The 21,168-nt window shown below is 40.8% G+C and overlaps 1 protein-coding gene across 1 annotated transcript; it reads left to right on the forward strand.

Moving 5' to 3' along the window:
* Positions 1-675: 675 nt before the first annotated feature.
* men1 (multiple endocrine neoplasia I) lies at positions 676-20,620 on the forward strand. The gene is made up of 10 exons (XM_034106454.2): positions 676-822; positions 5,244-5,725; positions 6,161-6,369; positions 7,635-7,763; positions 9,627-9,667; positions 9,796-9,883; positions 10,180-10,316; positions 15,894-16,038; positions 17,773-17,946; positions 18,775-20,620. The coding sequence occupies exons 2-10, from the start codon at positions 5,290-5,292 to the stop codon at positions 19,285-19,287; spliced, it is 1,872 nt and encodes a 623-aa protein (XP_033962345.1). The 5' UTR covers positions 676-822; positions 5,244-5,289; the 3' UTR covers positions 19,288-20,620.
* The last annotated feature ends 548 nt before the right edge of the window (positions 20,621-21,168 follow it).

The following is a 21,168-nucleotide window of genomic DNA, read 5'->3' on the forward strand; positions in this document are numbered from 1 at the left end:
AATTATTTTATTACCACCACTATTTTACTTGTCCTACACCCGCCCTACATTCAGGGAACTTTGTATCAGTGAACTGCCATGGTTCTAGACAAATATATCTAATTTTGTTGTAAAGTTCACGTACGATGTAGAAATACCCCACAGCACTTGAAGGCAGCACGAGGAATATTCCTGAACACAGTTATACCTGCTCTGAACAAATGTGGGATTTTGCATTTAGCTATTTTAGATTTGAGAGGCTACATTATTCGAATTTGAATAAATAATACCAAAATATGAGTGTGTAATAAATGTGGGATAAAGGTGGATGGGTTGAATACATTAACTAGAGTTTGTATGAGCTATTTGTAACACATGTCCACGTTGAACCACGTTGATTATATTGCTTTTAAATTATGAAGATGTAACGATTTAACGGCTATGGGTACACTTTTATAAGGGTCCAAATTGTGTGGATTTTACTGTAGCTTGTTTTCCATTATGCAATGGTTACCTTTGTTCCATTTTGTAGCAATATATGACATGACGGCTCCCTGCCGCCTTCTGCTGGCAGAGTCTACGAACAACACATTATGAACTACATTTCCCAGGATACACAATGGGAAACTGTGTGCGCAGTGCTTAAGATCTACAACCATAGGGATGGGTCTATCAGCGCTCGACCGCTATTGGCAGCGTCCGCCATATTGTTATAAGATCTACTCCGTTACGCAAACGTAGAGACTGGCAACACACTGCAAGTGAATTTCAGGCAGACTGAACTGCGCGGCAAAAGAAGGGGGACACAAACAAAAACATGTGGATGAGGCGGTGAGAATACGGGTATGTTATCACACATGGTTTATTTCTCAGTTACTGAGAGTTTAGAGCAAGTCAGTATTGCGGCAGGTTGTGATGATGTATTTCGCTAGAGTCCTAGGGGTATACGCGTTATCCAAAAGTGGTGAGTTTAGCTAACTAGCAGCTCGTTAGCTTGTTAGCAGCTTCTGACAACAGCCGTCATTCATCCAGCTGCTCCTGAGCTGTTTGTCACAGTGTGTGGCCCGCTTTCTGGTTTGGTACATTTGTGTACTTTATCTTACAAGAAATCCATTCAGCAAACTAACAATAGTAGCAAGCATAAATGGTTAGCTAACGTTTACTTAACTTAGTTAGTTAGCTAGTTAGCCTGGATCAGTACACCCGGCTTGCAAATGAATGAATCTATCGGTAACAGAGTATTCCTGGTCGGTAGTAAATACTGCAGTACTACTGCGTTTCTGGTCATGCTTGGACCTTTCGAAGCATTAATCGGAAGAAAGAACGTAGAAGAGCATCCTTTTGTAGCTTTGAATTGAATGTGGCTACATCTGTAGCAGTAGGAGTGCCCCGCCCACCAAAGCCCCATATAGCCCATGTTAGCTGCGTTGATGTAACCAGCATTATGCAACCAAAGCTGCTCATCCCTGGGTCAGTGTCTAGCTCTGTGTCTGCAGCAGGTAGAAAAACATTGTTATTATCATAATTATTGCTCACATTATTAACAGAATGTGTATACATGCAGATAAGTGTTTATAGTAGATTCATATAATATATGACAACATCATTGATAAATACTAATAGGCTTTTACATTTTTTTACAGCAATATTGCCTTTTTATAGATCTGTGGTCGTGTATTTTCAGCCTTTTGTGCATTTTTAACGTATTCCCAAGAATACATTTTATAGTATTATAAGTAATAACTGGCAAAGCAACAGTTACATAGAAAGTCTGAAATGTTTTTATATTTAATGTTTAACATATCCCATGTGTTGACCCGAGCAAACAATGAATGTGCCTCACTAAGTATTGAATGATTACCTGTATTTAGCCTGTTCCTCTGTACCATAGATCACCATTGTTTTCAAATATTATTATTTTTAACCAGGGCCGGTTCTAGCCAATTTGCTGCCCTAGGCGAGATTTTGCAGTAGAAAAGATAAAGATCGATAGAGTATCCAAGGAATACACAATAGAATAGGCTATATAAAGAATACATGAACAATCTCTACAAAAGACGAATACACAACAAACAGAAATGTATTGACATAGGTAATATACATCAAAAAGGCTTCAAATGTATTCAGTATCGTATGAACATGTTTGAATTGGGGAATGGACGTCACATCCTCTAGGGCAGTGGTTCTCAACAGGTCGGTCGCGACCCAAAAGTCGGTCGTGGACCCGTTTCGAGTGGGTCGCGGATGTGTGAGTGAAGAAAAAAAAATTGGAATTTTGAAGGCCCAATTTTCTAACGCTGTGCATGCAGTCGGCGTTGGACTGGAAGTACCAGAGACCAGTAGTCACGTAGTGATCATCTTCACAATAAAACATCTTTGCTGATGTTTTTTCGAGTCTTCTGGCCAATCAGAATCAAGATTGTTGCCGGAAGTCCCCACGGAGAATAACTTTGGGGTAGAACTATTCTTTATATATCCATGGGTACAACTTCAGATACAAATGAACAAATAATGAAATACGACCCCCGGTTTGATGATTGACAGGTCACAGAACAATGGGGGCTATCTACCCTAACCCACAAAGTAATTCACACAGACTCTCTCCTCTTTGCTGTTCTCTCTGTGAGGAGCAGCAAGCTGTCAGAACAAAGTGAAAAACAAACAATGGCATACAATATTATTAATATGTCAGGTAGTAATAGATTTATTTATTTTCTTCTCAGAGTGTACCAGAATGCATAGTTTGTTAGTATTTCTAAAAATCTCCTGGGGGAGAATCCCCCCAGATCCCCCTGCTGGGGTTGGGTTTTCAGCATGCGTGCCTTTTTTATACAGTTCAGCTTTGATTCCATCATCTCATAAACCTTTTTTAAAAGCATACTTTAGTTCTGTGAATTGATATATGCACCGTACTTCACTTTAATTATTTTTTATGCTGAAAAGTGTATATTACAGCACGATTTTTTTGTTGAATAGATTTGAGTGCTTCAAAATGTTGGGTCGTGATTTTTTGACCAAGTAAAAAGTGGGTCCCGAGGCCTGACCAGTTGAGAACCACTGCTCTAGGGGGTCCGGGGGTATGCCCCCCCAGGAAGATTTTTTTTTGAAAATGTTAAAGTAAAATGCTTCAATCTGGTGCACTTTGAGCACACAATTACTAGAGACCTGATCTAGGGGGTACAACTGTAAACACTAGGGGTGTAACTGTACACGTACCCATACAGAAATTATTCGGTACGGGCTCTTCGGTTAACGAATATAATGTTAAACGTAAAAAATTGAGAACGTGAACAACTTCTTGGAAGTAATCTCAGGTCCTGTGTCGCAGCATTCAGAGTAATTTGCTCACATTGGGTTCAACGCGTCATAGAGCGAGCAAGTAATTTCATTGGACGAGAGGCATACTATGAGAGTTGGTCACAGGGATGTGTTCAGATTTAGTCAGTAATTTGAGGAACTGTCGAAACGGCGAACGCAGATAAAGTTGAGCTCAAAAATCCTCCAGCATCATAGAAGTCTCCGGTTTGGGAACATTTTGGTTTCGCAGTTACGTACAAGGATGACGGACAAAGACTGGTGGACCGAACCAAAGCTGTTTGTCAGCATTGTTCAACTAAAATTGGTTACGCGGTTGGCAATACATCAAACTTGCACACTCATTTGAAAAGGCATCACCGAACGTGAATATCACCGGTACCAAAAGAAAAAAGACTGAAGTGCAAACCCAACTCCCGCTAGCATTTAAGCCTCCACCACTCGCAGAGAGTTCAGACCGAGCCAAAGCTATTACAAACGCCAAATATCCTTATGTTGCCATGTTAACAAAGCACTACCTGGCTATCTACTACCTCTGTCCCTAGTGAGAGGGTGTTCTCCACAGCAGGAGACATTGCTAGTGCCAGCAGATCTGCCCTTTCGGCAAGCAATGTGGACAAGTTCATCTTTCTTTAAACAAACATGAAAATACAATGACAAGCAAGTCCTAATGTCAAACTGGCTGCTTAGGTACTAGTACAGTACAGTTCAAATACAGATTATTTCAGTTCATCGAAAAGCTGCACCTTAATGTTTGTTTTATTATATTTTATATTTATTTGAGTGAATACATTATTCACAGTTTAATAATTAAAAACCCAAAACTAATAGTTTGTTTTGTGATAATCTTTTTCTGCTGTACCGAAAATGTACCGTACCGAACCGTGACCTAAAAACCGAGGTACGTACCGAACCGAAATGTTTGTGAACCGTTACACCCCTACTAAACACCCATATGAAAAAGATCGGTTTACATTTTAATAATCAAATAAGTATGTGAACATAACCAATAACCTACCATAGCCAATAACAAATACATGTAACGTATTTGATTTGTTTATTCATATCTTATTTTACCTAGTTAACATTTATTTATTCATGCATATTTTTTTATCTCCAGTTTTAAAGGATATTTTTGGTTTACTGTCCTTTAGTGTACATTAGAATGCTTTCAAACCTGTTTATCCAAAGATTAATAAAGGAGTGCCTTGGAAATATGTGTTTACATATAACAAAACGTTTGAGACCCACTCGGATAACTTGGACTAAAGTGAACTATCTACCTCACTGAGCCTCTCACCAGCTAATAACAAAAGCTCCGGTGCTCTCCTCTCTCTCTCTCTCTCTCTCTCTCTCTCTCTCTCTCTCTCTCTCTCTCTCTCTCTCTCTCTCTCTCTCTCTCTCTCTCTCTCTCTCTCTCTCTCTCTCTCTCCTCTCTCTCTCTCTCTCTCTCCCACGTTCACTCGCACTTTGGCTGTGAGCTGCGGGCGCCTGATAAGCCAACATCCCCCACTTTCACTTTCACTTGCAGAGCCCATCGTACAGGGCAAATGAAACGTGTAACCGGGGTGAAAAGGGTGTTACATTTACATAATTATGAATGTTGTTACATCAAGGCCGAAAATTCAGGTCCAAAAAGTTTGTTTCCCTCCCAGAGCTGTCAGCGCAGCGCCCCCCAGATCTCGCGCCCTAAACCGGCCCTGTTTTTAACACATCAATAAGCCACTCTGTTAAACTGTGACATGGCCCTTTATTACCATGAAAGCACATACTGTTAATTATTTGGACTCAATCCCACATACACATCCTACAGCAAATACAAACTCAATGTGGTTCAAGCCACAACTGAAAATAGTTCCCAATAAATGCACTATTTCACAAATGTTTGCTAAAAAACTAGCATGGCCAGTGCTGAGCTGGAGTTGAACTAACAGCTGTGTCATATTCAGTTCTGCAGGTGAGGAGAGCATCTGAGTGGACTGACTTTGGAACATCATGGGTTTGCACTCAACCCAGAAGAAGCACTTCCCCCTGCGGGGGATCGATGGCGTGGTTCAGCTGTTTGATTCTGAGCTCCACAAGCCAGAGCCAGACCTCGCCCTTCTCTCCCTGGTCCTGGGATTTGTCGAGCATTTCCTAGCTGTGAACCGGGTCGTCCCCATCAACGTGCCAGGGGTCCGGTTTGAACCACTGGAGGCGGACTGTCCCAACTCCTGCTTCCCCACTGTGGAACTGGGCATGATCTCTGCACTGTACGAGCGTTTCACGGCCCAGATCCGTGGAGCGGTGGACCTCTCCCAGTACCGGAGGACGGGTTCAGGGTCCAGCAGGGAACTGGTAAAGAAAGTGTCGGATGTGATCTGGAACAGTCTAAGTCGTTCTTACTTCAAAGACCGGGCCCACATCCAGTCTCTCTTCAGTCTCATCACAGGTAGGAATCAGAATCAGAATTCACACATGAGGGAAATGTACATTGTTACAGCAAAAGTGAAGATGGAGTCAAAAAATGTAATTATTACAATTCCATATATACACATTCGGTAAAAAAGTAGTAGCAGTATTTTTTAAATAAATTAAAATGTAACATGTAGAATTGTTATCTGGTAGAAGCTAGATAACGGAGGTAAAATGATATATTGCACATAGTACTTACTTACAGATTATTGTTACATATTAAGATTGTAAAGCGAAGAAGGCAGCGAGTAATTATTATAATTTTAACTAGGTACATATTGCACATAAGTTTGTTTTAGTTTTTTACATTATTGCACATTGGTGGCATAACTTCTTAAGTATTACTTAAACATTTGTTTTATGAAGATGTTTTTAAAGGCTTAAAATAACTTTTTTTTAAAAATTGAAACAGGTACCAAACTGGACAGCTCCGGTGTGGCCTTCGCAGTGGTGGCAGCCTGCCAGGTTCTGGGTCTAAAGGACGTCCACCTGGCGCTGTCTGAGGACCACGCCTGGGTAATTTTTTGCAAAAACGGGGAAGAAACGGCCGAGGTGACCTGGCACGGGAAGGGTAACGAGGACCGACGAGGACAAACCGTCACAGCAGGAGTCAGTGAGAAGGTGAGGTGTATCACTGTCTCTTACCTGATAATGATGAAACATTTAACCTTCCCTCGAGTCAAATTTGACCCAAATATTTTCATCTCAGGATAAAGGTTTATTTTATGGGAGTGCCAGAAAAAATACATGTTCACTTGTATTCTACCTTTATTTTATTTTTAGAATAATTATCGCTTTCATTTGGTTTTATTCAAATGTATAGCATGTTCATTCTTTTGGGGACAATTTTGTAAGATCATTCAACATTATTTCCTTTTTTAACTCAGAAATACAGGTCATTATTTATACTATATGCTTTTTAAATACTCAAACCCGAAGGACAAAAGTTGATAGGAAGACGACACAAGTGTTAAAGAATTCACATAGTAATTATTATATATATTCCTTGGACAGCTCTTTGTGAAACAAGAAATGATCGTTTATGACATCATATTCAGTAAAATACAGCATGTGCTTACAGCAACTTGATTTGAATTTCCCCTGGTGGCTGTATTTAGCACTGATGACTCAGTTTTATGTCACCAAAACTATCTAATGTCTAAGCCAGGCAATGTGACTCATGTTTGAACCGCTTGGTAATTAATCAGTCAGTGTAGCAGATCAGTTTTTTTTTACAGGAAGTGAATGAGATGTTGATAATTTAATGTCCCATCGTAATTATTGTTGCTCCTTTTTATTTAAAGGGGACCTATCATGCAAAATGCACTTTTGTACGTCTTTTATACATGAATATGTGTCCCCGGTGTGTCGGGGAAAACACAACCCTCTCTCTTTTCCTCCATACGTTCTCTAAAAACGGGGCTGCAACGGAGCTGATTATTATTTGAATTTTTCTGACGTCAGAAAAGGGGAGCTCCGCCTATACGGGCAACTCTCCACCTATCAGGGGAACGGGAGACCGCTCGAAAGCGCTGGAGACGCTGTAGTACATATGCCAGGCCTGTAGGTAGCGCTGTAGTCTGCCACAAAAGCAGAATCAGCCCTTTCAAAAACAGGGCTGGAAAAGAGCAAATGGAGCGAAATGAGGCATGGCTAAAATGCATGATCTGTTTGGTATTTTGAAAACAAAACTTCACAGACATGTTTTATATAGGTATGGCCCTACAATATGTTTCAAATATAGCACGATAGGTCCACTTTAAGCTATCAAAATAAAGATGAATGTAGCCCCCCATAGATTTATACAAGAAATGTAAACATTAAGACGAGTAATACAAATGTATTTCTGACTAACTTTCTGTAACCTTCTGTGTGTGTGTCCTCAGAGCTGGCTGTACCTGAAGGGCTCCTACATGAAATGTGACAGGAACATGGAGGTGGCCTTCATGGTCTGTGCCATCAACCCGTCCCTGGACCTCCACACGGACAGCTCCGAGCTCCTGCAGCTCCAACAGGTGAAACACACCTCGCACTGTGGGGTGATGCATATCTGCTCTTTTAATCTCCCTGAACACACCACAATTCTCACTTTCACAGTAGATGCTGGAGGAAGCAATGACCTAAATATCAGAGCCAACCAAAATTGTAGAATTGGCTTCTTGGAATGAAGGAATTAAAATGTCCATTATTTTCTCTTTGAGAATACTGAATTAGACCATTTGAGTAGTATTTATTTTTAACAACTTAGTTTGGCTGTCTTTTTCCATATTCTTCTTAAACATTTTTATGTGAAGTGATTCCATTATAAAATGTATCTCGGCAGGCCATCTTACATTTTCAATGTTTATGTATTCCTCAATTTCAGTTATGTATAGTTTGGAAAATGTTATCCCTAATCAGAATTAAGGCTTTTTTTAAATCAAGAAATAATAGAAACACGCAGCTGTAACACCTGGATTTCGACATAAACTCTGAATATTTGTCCTAGGAAATTCAGTATATGGCACATTTCCATAGCACTAATTCCTTCATACTCGTATCACGTCAAATGTTGTTGTATAATTGTATTTATACTTAATGGGTAGGGGTTAGGGGTGTAACGGTATCCGTATTCGTCACGGTTCGGCACATGCAGTCACACGGCGAATACGACTTTTTTTTACGAGTGGGAAAAAAGTCTGTCCTTCAGGGCAGCATCCACTACACTATTTATAATCCAGGGGGCGGTATTGCGCCTAAAAGCTGTTTGCCAGCCGCCCTTAAACAACAAATGAAGAACAAGAAGAAACAACAACAAAACGAACAAAATACAAGAAGAAGAAAAGTTAGTATGGCGAGTTCAGATAACACACAGGAGCTAGAACCCACCTGCTTCTTTTAAATCAGCTGTGTCGGAACATTTCGGGTTCCCTGTGGACTACAACAACGATGAGCTGTGCGAGTGGTGGATCGGACGAGGACGGTGTGTCGGCGTTGTTCTACAGCGGTGCGGTATGCTAATGGAACACGCCAAACATGCTAAATCATATCAGAAGGCATCACCCAGATTTGCCAATCACTGGAGCCCGGCAAAAGACAACAGCTGTTCAACAGCTGATCCCCGCTGTTTTTAAGAAGCCAATAGACATGAAAGCAGTGAGACCAAAATAAATAACGGAAGCTTTTGGCTTATGTTTTTCAACGACTTTGCGCTCTGGAAACACTTTCTTATTATTTATGATGTAAGACATTCTTTTTAGTTTTACAGCTTGATGAACCCTTTTTGTTTGACATCAGCCATTATAGATAATATGGCCATCTGTGTGTGTGGTACTATTTATGGTTTGTTTTTAACTGTTTAATACAGTTAATTATTCAAAATGTCAGAGTTCCTTATTTTGAGACTGAAACTTGCACTACTGTTCAAAAATAAATAACAACAAACCTGGAATTATGCATTTAGGACTTTTTTTGCTTTTTCTTGTTGTACCGAACCCGTACCGAACCGTGACCCCCAAAGCGAGGTACGACCCGAACCGTGACTTCTGTGAACCGTTACACCCCTAGTAGGGGTTTAATTACATTACATTAAAAAGTTAACCTGCTCTAAAAAATTATTAAATGAGATAATACCAAATTATCAACATACATTTAAAAAAAAAAAAAAAAGATATATATTTCACCCCTATAAATATTCCCTATTCAGACACGCGACATAAAAAAAAAAGCTAAACTATGCTAAGACATTCTATAAAAACCAGTCATGTTTCTAATGAAGGCCTGGGACAGGTAAATGGAGGGGCCACTATTTGCCCTTCACTAACTTTTTTTTTTTTTTTTCATGAACCACTTCTGTTGCTCTTACTGATTTCTTTATTTTTCTTTCTCCCTGAACACAGAAACTCTTATGGTTGCTGTACGATCGAGGCGACCTGGACAGGTGAGAGTTTGGGAAGTTAGTCAGGAACGAAATGTCTCTGAAGTCTAACAGTTTCTACACACTGTGAAGAGTCGATGTGTAAACTTGCTAAATTCCACACCCCCCTCCTTTTCCTGTCGGTGGTGCAGGTATCCTATGGCCATGGGCACTCTGGCAGACCTCGAAGATCAGGAGCCAATCCCAGACAAGGAGAGCCCCCTGCAAATCCACCTCAAGGTAAATAAGAAAAACAAGGACGACTTGTACGATGTGAGGACATGTTTTTTAGGCTCCAATGCATCCCAAAATGTTGAGCTATACATTTAGAAAACATCTCCATTTCTCAGTAACTAAATCTGATCACCAACTACTATGGGGTTTCAAATGGTTTCCTTCAAAGATAAATGCAAAAATATCATCATACTTTTCTGCCTTTACTTGACACAAATATGACTAAGAATTGAGAGTATTGTCCATCTTCAAAGATCAGGATGTGTGATTCCTCCTGTGTTTCTGGGCTCTCCCTCTCTCAGGCTGTCGGCTCGGCTCAGAAGTTCTACAACAACGAGCACATCTACCCTTACATGTACCTGGCTGGCTTCCACTACAGACACCGGGATGTGCGGGAGGCTCTGAAGTGCTGGTCCGAGGCAGCACAGGTCATGCAAGAGTGAGTCACCGCTGCTTAACTCCTGGTTAAATCCTGAATGAATAGGCGTCTTGCTCAAATGGTGATGTGAGGTCAAATTTACAATCTGTGAGGATTCAGGTCATTTCTTTGTATAGTAGGAAGATCTGGTTTGCAGATAAAATACAAGGGATATGTTGTGACACGTTCCAAAACAACATAGACAACCGAACAATCTCTATGCTCCGTCACATCTAAAAACAACTAGTAGAAATGGGAATAACGAAAAAGGCAGAATTCGTAATGAAAGCATGATAAAACATGATCATCATGATTCTGTCAATGTTGAAATAGCCGTTTCCTAAGACAACAAAACGGATAATAAATTAAATTATTGCGTTAATGGCGGTAATTTTTTGAATTAATTGCGTTAAAATATTTAACGCATTTAACGCATGTGCAGAATGGCCCGCCCCATACGTGCCACCAGTGGCAGCGCCAGGGTATGGCTGGGGTAGGCTACACCCATACCAGCCCCACCATGAAAAATGATGTTAAAGTAAGCAAAATAAAGTCTGCCAACTCGCGGAGTAAATTGCACAGACAGCAGTTAGTAAGATTGATTTCAGTAGCCACGGTTTTGAAAACTTTTGTCACGTAGTGATCGTCTTCTCAATAGAACATCTTTGATAATGTCTTCTGGCCAATCAGAATCAAGATAACGGCGTGGTGTTGTTGCAGGAAGTCCCGACGGAGAATACTCTTGCTATAGTACAGGAGTGCACATAACTGGTACGCAGGTTATGTGCGTAATCTGAAATGCGTACCGTCACTTGTGTCACAAAGTGCATTTGCGTACCGACGTACTTGTGAAGCTTTTCCAGAAGGCGGTTAGATCACCGGACGACAGAGTCGGTCTCCGTGTGCACAGACAGGGCTGCTGTTAACGTCGGTCTGTACAACGGAACTGTGCCAAAACTACGCCAACCGGCTGCGGAGGGAGACTCCCCCCCCCTCACTGGAGAACTGCGCTAAAACAGCTGATCACAACGTTCACACTGTGGTCACGAAGTACTCCACTAGCCCCCCCCCCCCCCCCCCCCTCTGTCGACTTTCCTGAAGTACTCCCCGTTGATAGAAATCAACACGTAATGAATTAAGACCCCACGGTTTGATGATTGATAGGTGTGTGGGTTGTCTTTCATTTTGACACACAGAACAATGTTATAATAAACATAGATACTGTATGTTAAATGGATATATCCGCCTTCTTTCATTTATCTTTCCATTCCCACAACAATATACATAAAGAAATGGCATATTTTGGACATAGTTCGAATGGTGATGATTAATCATGATTACCGTACTTTTCGGACTATAAAGCGCACCTGCATATAAGCTGCAGCAGCTACATTGTCCGTCTGTCTTGCTCTCGTTCTGTCTCTCGGTTCCACTTTTACTTTGGCGCGCTACCTGTCTCACTCTTTTCCGGCCTCCAGCTTTTCCTGCTGGAGCCCATGGATGTAGCCCGCCGCTTAAAGGTGGCGGGCGTGGACCGGTCCTAGAGCCCATCGTGTTAAAGGTGGTTACTTGTACCTGTACAATCCATAGATTTAGGAGGTTCCCTAGTGTCCGTTAGCTGTACAAAAAAAATGAGGAAAAAAGTCGCGGCTTATAGTCCGAAAAGTACGGTAATTAATTTTTAAGCTGTGATTATTCTGATTAAACATTTTAATCGTTTGACAGCCCTAATAATAACACAATATTCCTCCTGTAAGGCAAGGAAAGTTTATTTAGCACACTTCAACACAAGGCAATTCAAAGTGCTTTACAAAAATGAAAGACATTAAGAAATATATTATAAAATAATATCTAAAAACACTCATTTAAAAGCAAAGATAAAAAGGAAAGATAATAAAAGTTACAGTGCAGTTTAAGATGTGAATAGTTCAATTAAAAGCAGCAACAAAAAGTCTTCTTGCTGGATTTAAAAGTAGTCAGAGTTTCTGACTCTGGGGACAGAAAGCTGACCAGTCCCTGAAGACCTGAGAGATCTGGATGGTTCATCATTTAGCAGGAGGTCAGAAATGTATTTTGGGCCTAAACCATTCAGTGCTTTATAAACCAGCAGCAGTATTTAGAAATCTATTCTTTGACACACAGGAAGCCAGTGTAAAGACTTCAGAACAGGAGTGATGTGATCCACTTTCTTAGTGTTAGTGAGGACTCGAGCAGCGGCGTTCTGAATCAGCTGCAGCTTCCTAATAGATGTTTTAGTGAGACCTGTGAAGACACCATTGCAGTAGTCCAGTCTACTGAAGATAAAAGCATGGACACGTTTTTCCAAATCCTGCTGTGACATTAGTCTTTTAATCCTAGATATGTTCTTTAGGTGATAGTAGGCTGATTTAGTAACTGTTTTAATGTGACTGTTGAAACTCAGGTCAGAGTCCATGACTACACCTAGATGTCTGGCTTTATCTGTTGTTTTGAACATTGCAGACTGAAGCTCAGCGCTAACTTTTATACGTTCTGCCTTGGCTTCAAAAGCAAGGCAATATGTCTCATGATCTAAAATGAGTCTGTTTGTTTCCAAGCTCTGTGGCAGCTGCTTTCTTGACATTACTTCTTCATTTCTTGAATAATTGTAGATCATTTCTATTTTTCCATGTATACATACATTTCCAAAGCAAGCAAAGCTAACCGTACTGAATACAAGATGCTGTTTATGTGCCTCTGGTCGGGCACCTAAATAACGTTCAAAGAGGAGAGATTTATGGCATTGTTTGGTTTTAAATGTGGTGAATTAAATAGTTGTTAGCCTACTTTTATTGTGAAAGGGGCATTAAGCAATCTGTTTGAAATGCTGATGTTTACAGCAGGGCTATATTGTTGCAAATGATAATAAGGTCGCCATCCGTCAGCACTGCCTCTTTAGCTGTAGTTTCATCAGTTGAACACAAGGTGGCATTCAATGCAAAGCTTGTTCCCCCTTGATGGGATATTACTTCTTGAAACTAAATAAATAAAGGAAAAAATGCATTTATCAGCCATCTCCTGCCAAAGCTAGGTGATGTGAGGGATGAGCTCTCACTGGCTCAGATTGAGCACTCTTGTGGTTCTCACTCTGGCTCAGATTGAGCACTCTTGTGGTTCTCACTCTGGCTCAGATTGAGCACTCTTGTGGTTCTCACTCTGGCTCAGATTGAGCACTCTTGTGGTTCTCACTCTGGTTCAGATTGAGCACTCTTGTGGTTCTCACTCTGGCTCAGATTGAGCACTCTTGTGGTTCTCACTCTGGCTCAGATTGAGCACTCTTGTGGTTCTCACTCTGGCTCAGATTGAGCACTCTTGTGGTTCTCACTCTGGCTCAGATTGAGCACTCTTGTGGTTCTCACTCTGGCTCAGATTGAGCACTCTTGTGGTTCTCACTCCGTCCCTCCCCGCAGGCAGAATCCCATAGAAGGTGTGGTGAGACAGGAAGCATCCAACCTCTCCTCCCTTTAGACACGCTGTTCATGAGCCACGGCTAAAAATAACTCCAGTGACCCATCACACATTCCCCCCCCATACATCAGCTTCCTTCTTCCTGCTCCCATTGTTCTTCACTCGGGACACAGTGTGTCAAAAACAGAGGATTCTTTGTAGGTCAAATATGCTCAAAGTTCACTTGTCTACACTGTTGAAATGCGTTAAATAATCAACCTGTTTAATAAACGTTGACTATTATAAATCAATGTTTTAGATGAGTACAAAGAAAATGTAACTTCAAAATGAGCGAAGGCGAACTATCATTTCATATTGTGGTCATGTAAAGCGTTTAGTTGCTTCGGGGGAAACTCTATAACAGAACTGTCTGTACTTTTGGCTCTTAATAAAAACCCTCTTACTTGGAAAGAAAACACCACATCCAATCATAATAAAGATTATTGCTTATTTCTAGTAATAATAGTAGCAAAAACAAGAAGTTGAGTAAAAGATTAACTATAAACTCTGAATGGGAAGATTTTGTAAAATAAATATCTATGAATTAGAAATCATGTTTTTATCTTTGATGAGAAATGGGTGAGGTATACAACATTAAAACATAATTATTGATGAATCAATAGAAGAGAAAGAAAATGAAAGATGTATTTTTCCTGTTAACTAGGGATGTAACGATACCAAAAACTCACGGTACGATAATATCGCGATACAAAGTCCACGGTACGATATTTATCGCGATATTGAAAAATAAAGAAAAAAAATGTGAATTTTTTTTTTACTTCAATTATTTATTTATCTGATTTGTACAGCATTATATAATAATCAGACCCTGCAATAGAATAAATCAAGTTTCACTTTAGTTTTTCAAGTAACTCAACTCTAACTCACTCACTCAGCGTCATAACTCTAACTCACTCACTCAGCGTCATCAAGGTTATCTTTTAGGAATATGAGCACGTCCACATTTCCAGGTAGAAGCTGGGATGTTTGGGCGTTTGCAAAACCCCCTGCTGTGGAAACAACTCTCTTGCTGGTACTGATGTTGCTGGGACAGAGAGACATGCTTTGGCCATGGGTCAGCAGTGGGTCAAACTGTGCATCGTCTCTCCGCCATTCAAAAACAATACAGTGTTTGCCAAGAAGGTGAGGCTTATTGACAGAGATATAAATATACTGTTGGTACTTGTCAATGTCTCTAGGTGTGTACTGTGTACATGTAGCCCTGTAAATACCATGTCCTTTTGTGTTATCTGTTTTATGTTCATGTTGTAACCTACTTGCTGCCATGTTGGACAGGTCTCCCTTGAAAAAGAGATTGATGATCTCAATGGACCATCTGGTTGAATAAAGGTTTTTAAAAAAAACTGCGATATATTTTGTCAGTCTCACGACGGTATTGAGACATTTATTTACCGCGATATTCGATATATCGTTACATCCCTACTGTTAACTATATCCTCTAAATCAGTGCTTCTCAAACTTTTTTCAGTCATGTACCCCCTTTGAAACATCTTCTCAGCCAAGTACCCCCTGACTGACCCCGAACATTTTTGATTGAAAAACCCTATGCAAATAATTCCAATATAGTGATGTTCCCTCAGTGTGTGATGTATTTACTCCTTCATGCATGCATTACAACAAACTAAGGATATTTTAATTTTATGCATGAAAAATAATAACATAACAAAAAAAATGTAAACAGATTTTTCCAAGGAGTTTTTCAATTGAAGTTTAACAAACCAATGAACAAAATTATATATTATGCAAAACTATACAATACACACATTTGACATGTTTATATGAGGTGGTTCTAGGAATGTTTTATATAAAATTGTGTTTTCTATTTAACTTATTGTACTAAGATTATTTTTGTAATCATGCATGGTATTTTTTTAATTAAAGTTTTTTTGTAAATATCACGTACCCCCTGCAGTACCCCAACGTACCCCTAGGGGTCCGCGTACCCCCATTTGAGAATCACTGCTCTAAATGATTGCTCCAGTTTATTTCACGTCTTTAGTTTGAACTTTTTTGAAGTATGCCCTGTTACAGGTCAAAGACATCACAGGATATGTTCTGACTTCCTCCCTGTTGTTATTTAAAAAATCTATTTCCTCTCACCCACCCTCGCAGGTATAACTACTTCCGTGAAGACGAGGAGATCTACAAGGAGTTCTTTGACATCGCCAATGACGTTATCCCCACCCTGCTGAAGGAGACATCTTCTGCTGCAGAGAGCACCGGGGAGGGGGGAGAGGGGGGAGACGGCGCTGACAAGGCAAGTATTCCCCCCCAGACGAGAGCTGCAATCCAGAAGATCAAAATGTCCGATCTGGTCTGTTTTCACTTGAGAATAAGACCCCCCCCCCCCCCTCCTCCTCAGATTAGTTTATGATCTGGATAATGATATCTGCAGCCTAGCATAGGTAGTGTTTGCATAATGGAGATTTCTGCATCACTAAGGCTACATACAATATGGACTCTGGTTACGGTGTGTCAAATGACATAGAACTAGAATAGAAAGTCATTCACATTTAAAATACAACCATTTCAAAATATTTGTTGATAACTTAAATGTTTTTCTGAACAAAAATATCATTATAAGGGAAAATGTGCACATACTGTACATAATGTAGCCTATTTACACTACCTCACAGGATATATTTTACTTTTAATTTAAAGCTACTATGCACCATTTTATTTATGTATTTAGTACACTATGTTTCTGTCCTTGGTCTATTAGAGTATTCTAATTTATCTATCATTTAAACCAGTAAGTCTTAGAACCTTTTACAGTCCCCCATGGCAGATTGCTATGGACCCCAATGTGAGAGTCCTTGATATAAAACATAGTCAACATGTCCGTAACAGTTATGGCTGATGTCAACATTCAAATGCAATACATGTTTGCGTTTCATTAAGATCACATGTTGACACCTGGGGCCTATGCTACGAAGCTGGTTCAACCTAACCTGGATATGTTTGAGTTAGCCGGTTGGCCTAATCCAAAACATACGCGCTCTCGCTAAACTGTACTACGACGCTGGTTATCAAGTGGATCGCTCAAGCCAGCCGTGTCCTATCTAGTTAGGTGCGCGTTCACATGAGAGGGGTGGTATCTGGAGCATTCGACCAATCACAAACATGGAGAAGCGTACTGACAGCGCAGCGTCATACTTCCTGAATGAAAAGTGAACTTTAATACTAGTCAAAAATGAAGAAGTTAAACTTTAAACATCCATGACTTAAACACTTGATCAGGATCAGAGCCTCAGAGCTGCACCTGCAAGGTGAACACAGCTGGGAACAGAACAAGTGTTTGAATGTGTACATTAACAGGTTTATGATATCACTGCCCGTCTAAAACACGATCTGACTTCAATTACATTTGTCTCGAGTGTTTCGTCAACTTATGTGTTGCTTAAAATAATACTTCTTCATCCAGTCTGTGACACTGTGAGTGTTGCACGGCCAGATACGGCTCAGCTGACTCAGATCAGGAGATATATGATGGGAGTGATATGCCGCAGACTGTACTTAATGTACTCTGATCCGGTTACTTATGTTGTGGCCGATATTTAAGTAAGCTTTCTTAACGCTAATGTTATAATAGTCAGATTGTGATATTCTATTCATGTTCACGTTCACACAGTCGGTGATTTTTGCCGGCCGTCTTTCCTGCGACGGCAGTTTTTCTGTATTTCCTTTCTCCTGTAATCTGACTTGATCGCTTTAAACTCCGCACACTGAGCTCTGATTGGTCAGCAGGCGGTGCTTTCACTGAGTTGAGCTCTTAGCCTGCAACCTAACCTGCTCCCGACCAGGTTAGCTGCTTAGCATATATTACCATGGAGATCTAGCCTGCTAAAAAGAGAACCAGCTTCGGATGACCGGAAAGCCGGCTAAGCGAAAATCCTGCTTCGCAGTACACCCCCCAGGAGAAGATGGGTGCTGAGTGACACATCCTGTATACCGTGTTCTGTATAACTAACCGTTATTACTCTGGTTTCAGGATCTCCCGAAGCAGGCAGCCGCTTTCTCTGCACTTCAGGACCCAGAATGCTTTGCCCACCTGCTGTGTTTCTACGATGGCATCTGCAAATGGGAGGAGGGCAGCCCCACGCCGGTCCTCCATGTGGGCTGGGCCACCTACCTGGTCCAGTCTCTGAGCCGCTTTGAATCTCAGGTGAGGAACCCTGCTCATCGCTTTGAAGTTAAAGATTCACAGGCTTTATTTTCATACGCAGAGTAGCTACAGTGTAGATCCCAGACTCCTCCAACAATGCAACATGAATATATATATATATATGACATAAAACACTTCTTTTTTTTTTTTAAACAATAAACATAATGCAAAAAGAAACAGAGTAGAAATAAAATGGTGCGAGATTATGTTGCAAAACCAATGTGCGAGTAATGCAGATGAGGTGAACTTTATACATGTCAAATAAAATACAGTCAGCTAAATATTGCAGGGAATGTTGTGATTGACCAAGTATACTCAAGAGTCTGTCCAGGAGGAGTCCAATGCCTTTCTCTTGGAAGTACCTCAAGTATTTCACAAAAAATCTGGTGAGGCTTCTTTCTCTTTTCATGGCCCATAAGTGTGGAGCAGCCTCCCATTGGGTCTGAGCACAACAAACTACTGGAAGTTTTACAAGTACATTAAAGACCTATCTTCTATTTGAGTGGTATCCCTGTTCATCTTTTAGTGTTTTGTGATCCAACTCTTTCAGTGTTCTTTTTTTATAACTTGTTTTTGTTGTTCCTCGTTCGTTATTACTCATTGTTATTCCTATGAATCTCGTCTATGTAAAGCATGGAAGGTGCTATATCAATTAAGTTTATTATATACATTTAAAATGGAACGGAACGGAAGATAAGCAAGAACAGAATGTGACATGTAAATGCTGTTTGTTGTAGTAATAATCTGAAATGCAAACGGACGAGTGCTGTCGGTCGTGAGCGGCATGCGGCACATCTCATGTCTGACATGTCTGCGCTGATCCCAAAGGTGCGCCAGAGAGTGACGATCATCACGAAGGAGCCTGAGCCCCAGAATGATGATGACGACATGTCCAGCGACGACCCCCGGGAGGGCCGCAGGCGGGGCCCCAGGAGGGAGTCCAAGCTGGATGAGCAGGGCTCCAGCCCTTCTGCTGTCCCCCCCACCTCCCCCTCCAGCCAGCTAATGACACAAACACCCCCAGCAGCCCAGCCCAAGAAGGTGGGAGACGGAGGGGGCCGCCGCCGCTCCTCCCAGGGCCTTCGGGGCATAGACGCAGAAGGAAAGCCCCCCAGCCCGGACTCTTCGCCCTCCTCCCCCTCCCCCGCCGGGCCTGTGGTCACCTTCCAGAGTGAGAAGATGAAGGGGATGAAGGGGCTGCTGTGTGCTGCCAAGGTGAACTCCAGCGCCATCAAGCTGCAGCTCACCGCCCAGTCCCAGGTCCAGATGAAGAGGCAGAAGAGCACCCCCACCGGGGACTACTCCATGTCCTTCATGAAGCGCCAGCGCAAGTCTCTCTAGACATGCTGGCGGTTGGAGGAGGACTCTCTGCAGGACACACTGTGAACAGACAGCCGATAAACCTCACTTTTGTTTGTGAGACTTTTGACCAGTGTCTTCATCCAGAGGTCCAGTTCAGCCAGCTTTCAGCAACATCTTTGACTTCACACTCGAGTTAAGCGTCACATATCGGGTTTGAACTGATGACGTGAACATTTCACTCTGTTTTTATTTGACCAGGACCAGAATAACACATTCTGCCTTGTTTGATAGATTGTAAGCATTCATTCATCCTTAGTTTGTGTTTTGATTGGCAGCCAATTGCGCACTTACTATTCAACTCTCATTAACTTACATGCAGATGCTTTGAAGCCAAAGTGAGGAGGTGACCAGAATACACCATTCAGGCGTGTAAATATCAACTTGTACCATTAGGAACCTGTCCATGACTGAAGCCTTGGAAGTGATTGTTTTATTTAGGATAGTTACCGTGTAACATTGTCCACTTCTGCTTATTGACAGCTTCTTTCTTGCTAGCTCTTTGTTGCCTTACTTTGCCTTTGTTCTTTCTAAAGTAGGTGGCCTTTAGTTTTGAGAATAGCTAAGCGAGGCCTTTTTCTAATGATTAGAGAAGACCAGGAAGACCATGCACTGTTGAGAAGGAGCCACATTAGGTGACCCTGCTACATCCTATATGCTTGAGGACTTGTGGTTGTTGTTGTTTTTGTATCTGCAAGTAATAAAGAACTCAAATAAAACGTAATGCGATCTGAGGAGGTGTGTTAGATAAGAACACATGGTCACAGTTGACTGAGCCATAAGAGGCTCTGCACTGGAGCAGGTTTCTTGTAACCTTGTCTGCAGTGGAGGTAGGACAGTATGTCTTCATTCAGTCAAAAAGCAGTGGTTCATCTCCAGAGAATATTTGCTCACTGGGTGGTCTCACGAAATCAAAAACTGATCTGTTACATGCCATTCTTAAGAAAATAAGAGGATACATGACTGGGATTGGGCTTTCATTGGACACATTAGATGCAAGAAGGGGGGAACTCAATGTAAAACTATTCATGTCATTGTTTAGCAGTGATTGCCTGACATTGTTATGTTAATACATCCATGGATTCACCTGGCTCAGGTCAATAGGCCTGCAAATAATATGGTTTCATTTGGTCAAAAATCAATATGCACACAATACACTTGTTTATTTATTATCCAAGTCACAGAACAGATTTATAATGTGTAAAATGGATGTGATAAGTTTAAAGCTAAAAGTATAAAGTGAGCACATTTCCAACACAAATAAATAAATGTTACCAGGTTAAAATTATGAGATAAAAGTTACTTTTTGAATAAATAACTACAAAGTCAAAATGTGTGATGTTATTCTATATTGAATTGAAATACAAAGTCAATCATTTGACCTTGTTACTCAAAGCATTTACTAGAACACAATTATCACAAAAAGTAATTGTTCTGACCTAACAAGTCAAAGTATGTGAAAAATCCACATATTGAGCTAATTTGAAATGTTGACTTCAACATATTTTGATTAATAGATCAAAATGTCGACTTTTAATGTCAACATCATGCCATACTGCGTCAATATTTTTTAGAAAATACGTCAAATTCTTAACTTTTGATTTCACACGATTAGCATTCCCACCACTTTAGCTTAGCATGTAAATGCTAATAAGCACCATAGACGAACATATAAAGATTAGCACTAAACACACTGGAGCCTACAGCCGGGACTTCCCGGTAAAACCTAAGTATTGAACATTTTAAAGTTGAAATTATGACATATATGACGAGGAGTTGGGTCAACACTAGGCTATGTAAGTTATAATTAAAAAATAAAATATGTAGCCCAATTCATAATTGAAAGACGTTTATAGCTAGTAT

The sequence above is a fragment of the Pseudochaenichthys georgianus genome, chromosome 18 (assembly GCF_902827115.2).
Source record: "Pseudochaenichthys georgianus chromosome 18, fPseGeo1.2, whole genome shotgun sequence".
NCBI classification, from domain to species: Eukaryota; Metazoa; Chordata; class Actinopteri; order Perciformes; family Channichthyidae; genus Pseudochaenichthys; species Pseudochaenichthys georgianus.